This window comes from Manacus vitellinus, unplaced genomic scaffold (genome assembly GCF_001715985.3).
Source record: "Manacus vitellinus isolate BGI_N305 unplaced genomic scaffold, ASM171598v3 scaffold_41_pilon, whole genome shotgun sequence".
Taxonomy (NCBI): domain Eukaryota; kingdom Metazoa; phylum Chordata; class Aves; order Passeriformes; family Pipridae; genus Manacus; species Manacus vitellinus.
In genome coordinates this window covers 4,799,778-4,809,279 of record NW_021940545.1, presented here as the reverse complement: position 1 = coordinate 4,809,279, position 9,502 = coordinate 4,799,778, and the positions used below count along the sequence as shown (strand labels likewise).

Below are 9,502 nucleotides of genomic sequence, written 5' to 3'. Positions count from 1 at the left end.
TGTCAGGGATGCCCAGGGCCAGGCTGTCAGGGATGCCCTGTGCCGTTAATTCCAGGCAGCCCCTCCCTGGGCCCTTCACAGTCACCACCTCCCTGCCCAGCACGTCATGACAAAGCCTTTGCTGACGCATCCCAAGGTGTTCCCGTGTCTCATGGGTGCACAGCTATGACCACAGGCAATCTGGCTGTGGGACACTCACCCCAGAGCTCTTGAGGAACTACCCAGTTGGCAGAAATGACCCGTGTGCTGCAGCTGGGCTGTGCTGGGACAGAAAAGTCCTGTGAACCTGCTGCTCCTGTGGCAAATGGCTGCATGACCCAAAACCACTCACATTGAGAACAACAATTAGAGGCAGGGGAGGTACTGGAGGGATAAATCTGCTCCCACACGACTCACCCAGCTGTCTGTCCGAGAATGGAACAGAACACGGAAATCTGGGTCTGTACTGATCACAGTCACCCTCAGAGTGGGAGCTGAAAACATTCCAGTTCTCCATTCAGGATGGAGAGCAGGCAAGGAGCTGTCAAGCAGCCCAGAGCAGGAGACCAGCCCATCAGGGCTCCTGTCCTGGTGCCAGTCCCAGCAGAGTCTGAGCATCCCCTCGAGCTGGAATCAGGCACAGCTGCTCCAATTTAGGAAATCTCCATTTATAGAGGGAAAGCAGTTCCACAGTTGCTTTGTTGCCCTTGTAAAACACAAGAAAAGGGGGAACCAAAAAGGGAAATGCACTCAGAATTGTCTCAGGGCCAGAGAAGCTGCATCTTCACACTGTCACTGTCCTGGTTGTTGGGAGTTAGGAGAGCACTGGCTCTCTAAATATGATCCAAACACCCTGCCAGCCTTCAGGAGTGAACTGAATGAGGTCATGAGCTGAATCTCATCTTTATCAGGGTACAAATGAAAGGGTTTTGTGGTACAGATTCATCAGGCAACCACACAGGCTTCAAGACGAGAATATTTTCTCTATTCCTGATCAAAAGAGTAAAGACTTGAGTTTGATCCAATAGTTTTCACATTTCCAAGACAGTGACTTGGAGGAATCCGTGATTTTTTCATGTGAGAATGTCCTCTGCATCAAGACTCTTTGCACAGCAGGAAAATGCAATGAGATAAAAACATTTTAGATCATTTTTTTTCCACTGCACTGCATTTAGCAATGTGAGAAATCACACTAAAATGCAAGTTGTGTTCTGGAGCCACAGAACTACATGTACATGGTATTAATTGTTAGCAAAGCAGTTAAAAAGGCACATCTCCTGAGTAATTATTTCCCTCCTCATCCCTAAATATCAGGATATTCTTATGGCAAGGATGCAAGTGAAATCATACAGAGAAGCACTGGAGGGATTTTTTGGAGGAGAGGAGACCTTTCACAGCCACACAGACACTCCCAAACACAGGGGATTTGAAGAGAAAGATAACAGGAAAAAAAAGTCAGGTGATGGCTGGAAGGTGATGATAACAACATGATACATTTATAGCCCTTTTTAATTAAGATGGGTCTCCAAGGAATTTTGGAAACTATTACTTGCTCAAAAGTGATACTGAGCTCCTTGCAGTTGTAACATCCCTTTTCCCAGAAAGATAGTTTGGGTGCCTCTGGGATGGGATGTAACAGCTATTTAAGGGCAGACCCACACAACAATTTAGAGTGAGAGATTTATGACTTGCAAATGGAAATTACAGAGATAGTTCCAATAGCCAGAATGCAAATACCACACTCATCCAGGTTTGGCAGGGGTTAAAACATCCCTCCTGATGGCAAAAGGAAACACCAGCACAGACACCAGCAAGGGCAGGGGAGGTGAAGGGAGGTGTGGTTGTGTGATAACTACAAACATTAAAAAAATACAACCAAAAAAACCCCCAAATCATAGAAAGAAGTATTCAAAGGAGGTCCAGGGAGACTCTGGAATAGTGCAAGAACTGGTGACATGGGCATAAGGATTCCTAAGGGTGCTCTGGAGATGGACCACATCAATATTTCATGATGTTTTTAAGACTCTGGCCAGTCTGTGACTGGCTGACAGGCTGGTTTAGCTGTCCAATATATCACATATATATCTGTATATAATTATAGGTACTAGGGACAGTCACCTCAACTTCATCCCCTATGAGGAAACTTCTCTCCCAGCTTTCTTTGTATTTCTCAGATTTTTCCAGGGTGCACAAACCCTGATTCTCTTGTGATGGACCATCCAGAACAAATCCATTGGGTGAGTCTGGGGTTCAGAATATCCCAGTGACAGATAAAATAGAAACACCCCCCACTGCAGGGGGAGTCCCTGCAGTGCAGAAATAACAGTGACAATGAAGAAGATCTAAGAAATCCAAGTTTAGACCATTCAGTTTGAGTAGAGCAAGCTGAGAAATGATGGCACTGAGAGTTCTTGAGCTAAGATTGGATCCCCTATTAGAGTCTAAGTTAATTAGGCCAGCCAGGAGGCCTAAGTGAAAGTTCAGAGTGTACACCTAAACATCCACAACTGAACCCAGCCCTTGTGCTGTGGAGAGGACCTGGAGATGTGAGATTATGAGTCTTGCATCATGATGCAACTCGTTTTTGCAAGGCAGCAGTACAAGCATCATCATGCCCTTAATGCTCTGGGAACCCAGGGCCTGAATCAGGGAACACCCCTGTGTCACCAGCCTGGGAGAGCTGTGCTAATTACTGCCAGCAACATCCCAACCCAGTAATGAAGCTGGAGAAGGGCTGTTCAAACGAGTTGTCCCAGTGCAGGGCCAGGAGTGGAGGTGACACGGCTGAGAAGGCAGGAATTTGTTTGAGATATCAGTTCTGCTGGTTTTACAACTGCATGTTCCCCTCAGTGGGCTAAAACCTCTGGAGCCTCAGGCAGCATCCTGCAAAAATGCCACTGTGGGAGCAGAGGCCAGAAAAGGCTCTCTGCACAGTTTGAAGAGAATTCCTGACTTGCAGACTGGTGGATTTTCCCTGGATTCTGCCCTCACTGTAGAGGCATTAATGCAGGAAGCAGGCAAACAGGCACATCTACTCAAATCCCAGTTTGCAGCAGGTCACTCTCCCAGCTTTCCAGCGAGGAAGAGCATCCTGCAGTGACTGCACCACATCAGGGGAAGGAGCATTTCTGTTGAGCTGCATCCACAGATGACCCACAGCTGCTGTGGATAAGGTCTCCCAGCCACACTGGCTCAGTGGAATGCTGACATTCCATGTTGATCCCATGATATTCCATGACACCACCATCCTGATACACTCCTGTTTGCTCTCTGGTCAGTGAAAGCAAGACAGAGAGGATGGAAATCCCTCTGGGGATGGTTTGACTTCAAAGCCTGGTTCAGCCTCTGTGAAGTCCCTTTTAAAAGCAGCTTCCTGGAGACCAGGAACACCCAGCTCCCATTCCTGCACAGCAGTTCCCTGCACCCGAGGGACAATGAGAACCTTTCTTTAGAGGTAAAGACTCAAAGAAAAAAAAAAGAATAAAATCAAAGTGCCTCTCAGCAGAGCTGACCTGCCCTGCTGAGCACCAGGGCTGGTGCTGGGAGGTGATGCCAGGGTATTCACTGCCAGCTTATTCAGCTCTGGCACTGGCAGGCAGAGGTGAAGTTGTCTCGTTTTTGGGAACAGGCCTGTAAAACAGGTTTGGAATGAAGGATCCCCTTTCAAAATGAAGGATGCTGTCTGCAAGGGGGGCTCTGGTTCTGCTGATAAATCAAGCTGGCCACGGGGTTTTATTCCAGTGTACAAGCTGCTGCAGACAATTCTCACTTCTCAAGTATTGAATGGTTATTCCCTGGCCTCACAGACTTTTCCTTGGCTGTTTCTTGCACTGATTCTGGTGCAGGGGTTCCTTTTCCTTTAAATCTGTAGCAGGAAACTAATGCAAAGTGGATCTGGGGAAGGCATTAAAGGTTTACTGGGTAAAATAAGCAAATAGCACTGGGTGGAAACTCAGAGCAAATGGCTCTGTCTGAGTCCCTGTGCCTTTCCCTGGTGTAAAAGGAAGAGGGGGGTGAGTGACTCTCACCCCAGGCTCCTGAAAAGTGGAAGATGCTGCTGTGTTCTCTGTCTGAGACAGAGATATCAGCCTTTCCACTGCTTGCTAAATGCTCTAACTAGTAGGTGTGTGTCTACTGGCTTGTTTGCATTCCTCTCCTCTTAAGCTCTGTCTGCACCATGAAGCAAGCAGAGTTTCCTAATTCTACAGCAGGATCTTTCCCAACACTGAAGCACAGCATCTCTGTAGGTCTGTAGCAGACAGACCCATGGCAGAGGCTGAATTCTGCACTAATTCTGCAGTGCAGAAGGACAGATGTGCCTGAACCACCTGATTACGGGACAGTTTTGTGCCACCAAATTTCTGAGCACCCAGACTGACACTGCAGCACCACATAGAAACACCAGTTCTCCTGGAATCCTCTCCAGTTTTGGGGTCATGGAATAGCCAGGGACTAGGGAGTCCTTGCAGGTGAACCAGTTAATCCTTGACATCCAGCACTGTGTGAAAGGGTCCCTCTGTATTCTGGTCACCAGCCCCAGTGGCACAGTCAGCAAATTTGGAGGTAGCAAAGCTCCCCTGGAGCTGCTTGGATTCCAAGCTGGGAAAATGGGGCAGGGATAGGGATGACCTGCTGTGGGGTTTTTGCTTCTCCCTTCCACAAAGGCCCTCAGCACCAGCCACTCTCCCAATTTGTGGTCACATTCCAGCTGTGATTTGCAAGGCTTGATAAGGGTAGGTGGCACACACAAAGGGTTGGAAATGTTCATTCCTCTTTGTGGTTCTTGCTAAGGCTCCACCTATGGTGAATAAATCAGGGCTTAGGAATAAACATTTGTAAGCAACAGCTCTTCTGTTAATTGTTTTTGTCTGAGTGAATACTCGCTCAAGTTACAACAGGACCGAACTCGTTGTCAGGAGAAACTTGCACATGTGTGTGATTCATATTGATAAAGCCCTAAATCCTTCAGGCTTAGCAGCAGCAGGATCAGCACAGGACAGTGCAGGAACTAAAGCATGGAGCTCATGAGTGGCACAAGGACTCCAAGGACTCTGAGAGAGAAATCAAACCTCATTTAAATCATAGGTAAGGTCTTCTCTGCTCAGCTATGGTTCCCTCTTTAAAAGCAAGGTGCTGTCGATCCATCCAGCCACAGGAAGAAGATCTGGCTGGCTTTGCTTCCTCAGGAAGCAACTGTTAAGCTCATTCCAGCAGAAACAGCTCAGAGGGATGGGACACCCTGGCAGACACCAGACACGGCTTCGTGTTAGAACCGTGAGATGTTCAGGGCTGACATCAAAACCACAAGAAGCAGCAATTATGGAACAAACAGCAGGCTGGCAAGCCCTGCAGGAATTGAAGAAAGGCTGGCTGGGGCATGGGAGAAGCTTTGTCTGGTTTCAGCAAAGCTGCAGGTTGGAGATGACATGGCAAGGACAGACCAAACAGGAGACAGAGATAAGCTCAAAATAAGATGTTCTTTCAGCCTTATGAGATAAATCTTCCCAGCTCCTTAGAAAGAGTTTGACTGTTCCTCCCATTAAGGATTTCTAACAGCAGGCACTTGTGTTTGCCTGTTCCCCACATCAGAGCACTGGCTTGGGCTGTGCCTAAGAATAGGATTGAGCAGATCTGAGTTCCCTTCCAGTGTCTGCCGCTGTGGGACTCCAGGCAAATTGTTTTCCATTATCATGTCCTGGGTGTCCTTTCTGCCACCTCTCCTGCCCTGTCTGCTTGGAAGGTTTCTAGGCCAGGACATGCTTTTACCATCAGTGAACCTGGTGAGACCCTGAGCTTGTGGAATAATCCTCCAGCCACCCAGAAAACAAACAGCACGAGGCTTTGAGCAAACAGAGGTGAAAGGCACTTCATCAGTGAGCACTGTCCCACATCTCCTTAGATGTCCACCTTCTAAACCCATTGTAGCAGCACTCTGGGGGAAATGATCATGTTTTGTGCTTGCACCAGGGTTTTTTCTTCGTCTAAGCTTCAAAAGCCTCTTCCCACAGGTGTGGCCTGACATTATTCATTATTATATACGTAACAGATAAGTAAAAGAACCATAATCTCACTCTAAGGAGCTGAGATGGCAATTTTCAACAGTCACCCAGTACCCACAAGTAACTTCAACCCTCTGATCTGACCACCTGTATTCTGGAGGAACCTGATGCCCACCTTTCTGGCTGTGGGTAACACTGCACAAACACTGTCAAAACTCCAGACTGGCTTTTTCTAGGGCTTTGATTCAGCTTCTGCTTAAAGTCAGGTGTGCAACCAGGGGTGGAAACCACGTTCTCCATCCCCCAGATCAAATCTGCAACACACCACCAGCATTGTGCTGCTGCAGCCAGCCATCAGGAGGACAACAATCCCATCACAGCAGCACCCAGGCAATAGCAGTCCTCTGCTAAACACTTCCCATCCACCACCCCTGCATCCCAGGATTCCACACAGACATGGCCTGAGCAGAGACTGCAGGCTGGAGAGCAAAGGCTGGGGTGTCACATCGAGATCTAGAGAGCGATGGGAGCACGAAACAAAGAGAGAATTAATTACCTCCTTCCCTGCTTTCTCGATCTCCACTGTCACTGTGCTGTGGTTCTTGTGCTCCTGGAACATGCAGAGGTAGCAGATGCACATCTGGTCTGTCTGACAGAACAGCTCCATGGTCTTCCCATGCACAGGGCATTTTCTTGCTTCGAAGTCCCTGATGGGGTCCAGGAGCTGGTGGTCCCGGAAAGCTGCTCCCTCCAGGTGGGGCTTGAGGTGCAGCTCACAGAAGGAAGCCTGGCACACCAGGCAGGACTTCACAGCCTTTTGCTTGTTGTCGATGCAGGAGTCGCACAGAACATCCTCGAGCTTCACCCTGGGCCGTGACCCAGCTGCTCTGTCCGGCTTGTTGAAGGGTCTTCTCAGGTCCCCCGTCTCCACCAGAGGCAGGGAAGATTTCTTCAGGTCCCCCATCTGCCCCCCAGAGAACAAGGACTTCCTCCCTTCCCCGTCGCTGGGCAGGAAGCTCTTTTTGGAATCCAAGGAGAAGAGGGACTTCCTGAGGTCGCCTTTCTCTGGGAAGGAGAGGGCTGGCCTCCTCATGTCTCCGATCTGTCCGCTGGCATACTGCATCTTCTTGGAGTCAGCCGAGTCCATGCTGAAGTAGGTTGACCTCTTCTCATCGGATGACTCCACAAACTGAATGATGGGCCTCTTCCAGTCACTCCCAGAGAAGAGGGAGCTCTTGATTTGCCCCGTCTCCAGCGCAGCACCGCCCGTGCCTTTTATAGCTTCTTTCTCAGCCCCGCCAGGGCTCGTCGCCTTCTTCGCTTCTTCTTCTTTCTTTGGGGTGGTCGGGCTCTTCACGTCCTCGGCCTTCCCGGCGGTCCCGTTGGTCCTGGCTGCACTCCCCGTTTCCATGGTCTAAACAGGGCAAGTGGCTCCTGCGCTCGCTCCTTGCTCCTCCAGCTCCTGCCTCTCAGCCCCCTCCAAAGCGGGTTCCTCTGCCCTGTCTCAGCAGGGAATGGCTCTGGAATGCAGGAAACCTTCTGCCCAAATGACGCACCTGGAGCTGCCGGCGGGGAGGAGGAGAACGCCTGGATTATGCCGGGGAGATGCAGGGGGGAAGAGAGGAGCAGACGTTGAGGGATCAGAAGCTACAGCTGTGCAGTTAATTATACAAGGCAGTCCACACCCAGGAACATTCTTGTCTAACCAGGTTTGGGAGGAAGGGCTGTTTATATACATAGAAAATGCCTTTGTAAAAAAAAAAAAAAAAAAAAATCATTAAAGATGTGGCAACCAGTCCGACCGCTTTGTTTCAAAAATAATTCTGCTCCCAGCTGCCAGGAGCTGAGGTTCCCTCCTCGCAGAGATGGACAGGGGTGGAGAAGACCACGAGATGCCCAGGATGGGTTTTGTTAACTGGGTCATCCCCGTGCACCAAAATAATTAGGGCTGTAATTAAAACGAACGCCCAGAAGAAAGCGTTCCTCGGCGGGGCTCCCCCGAGGGCTCACCGTGCTCAGCAGGACAGGGAGGGGAAATATGGTTAATGCTGGGCTTAAAAAAAAACCCCATTATCTTTATTTTGGGGTTGTGCAAGGCCCATCCATCCAGACCTGGAAATGGCCTGACTATCAGAACACCACAGCTGGCCTCAAGTGAAAATTGGCTGGTCCTGCTCTTCCCACAGGCCATGGAATATCCAAAATATGCCCAGGAAAACAAACCCTCCATTGTGTGTTCTGGAGATAAGGGTTCAGGTGGATCCCATGCAGCTCTTCCCATGAATGTCCGCTGAGCTCAGAGACACACCTGGAACACACCTGGAAGAGGAACTGTTTTGCAGCTACGTGGCCAAAATATTCCTTGCAGGGGAAAAAAAAAAGAAGAACTGGTAGTTTTAAAAAGTTTTAAAAGAAGTTTTAAAAATAGATCTGGCTCTGCTGGCTGTACTCCTGGGAAATGTTCCCTTGTTGGAACCACAGATTTCAGGAGAAAAAGGCTCTTTACAAGCACTGGTGAATTCCAGCAACTTCAAAAGGAGGAGGTTGATCTCCTATCACATAATTTCAGATTATGCCCTGGATTTCTGTGAGATTTCTCTGGGATTAATGTCCAGGGTGTACATTAACCACGCCAAAGATTTGTGCTTGATTTGATTTTCACAGAATGCAACAGCAGTGTTGCTGGAGAGTGTGATTTTTAGCTGTAATAATGTCTCATTAAATACCCATCATGAAACCCCTGTTGGAAGTGATTTAAGCAGTGGAGGAAAAGTCCAGGTCTGCAGCTCTTTTTGAGGAAAAAGAGACAACCCAAAGCAGGACCAGGATACATTCTGGATCTGAGAGGAAGAGGAGAGAGCCAGCAAGTGCCTATCTTACACAGATACAGTTTCCAAGGGCTTTGTTGTTTAAAAGGAGACAAAAGGAAAGTGATTTTTTTTTTTTTTTTGGCTCATAGATTTTTCTTGGCTTATAGATCCAGCCCCTCTTACTGCCTGTATGTCATTGTGGCTCTCTGTCTATGAGAAATGGCTCAGTACACAGGATTTTTTGGATAATAGTTGCTGGGAAAGGCCACACCTTTTGCAGTGATTTCGAATGGACATTTTTTTATTAATAGGGCCACAGTCTTTCATGAGTCACAAGTAGGAAAGGGCAATGCTATTTTTTAGAAACCAATTTCATAAAAAGAAGAATTTGACTGACATGCATGTATTTCTTCCCCCCTGGCTGTCTGGGCCGAGCTGTTCTTTATAACATCAACAGCCCTGCAGATCTCCAAGTAATTAAAAATACTGGAGGGTGGAGGTGCCTGTTCTCACGTGTACAGAGGAGACTCAGCAGAGCTTCTCCAGCCAGCATTTAATACCTAAGGAACAAAAAACATCTGTATGAAGAGGTCTAATGTGGAAGAAGGTGGCCTTGGTTTCTCTTGTTCTCCTGCTGCTTTGTTAAGATTTTGGAGAGGGTAAGGCAGGTAAAAGATTAAGGGCTGAGTTTTTAGACCTTGACACAAATGCAGA

At 48.3% G+C, this 9,502-nt stretch overlaps 1 protein-coding gene across 1 annotated transcript in view; it reads right to left on the bottom strand.

The window, feature by feature from the left end:
* Positions 1–7,389, bottom strand: part of TRIM29 (tripartite motif containing 29) — a 22,894-nt gene extending 15,505 nt beyond the window's left edge. The window contains exon 1 of the mRNA XM_025895768.2: positions 6,535–7,389. Within this exon, the coding sequence (XP_025751553.1) occupies positions 6,535–7,389 (855 nt within the window). The remainder of the gene's footprint in view (positions 1–6,534) is intronic.
* Between the last annotated feature and the right edge of the window lie 2,113 nt (positions 7,390–9,502).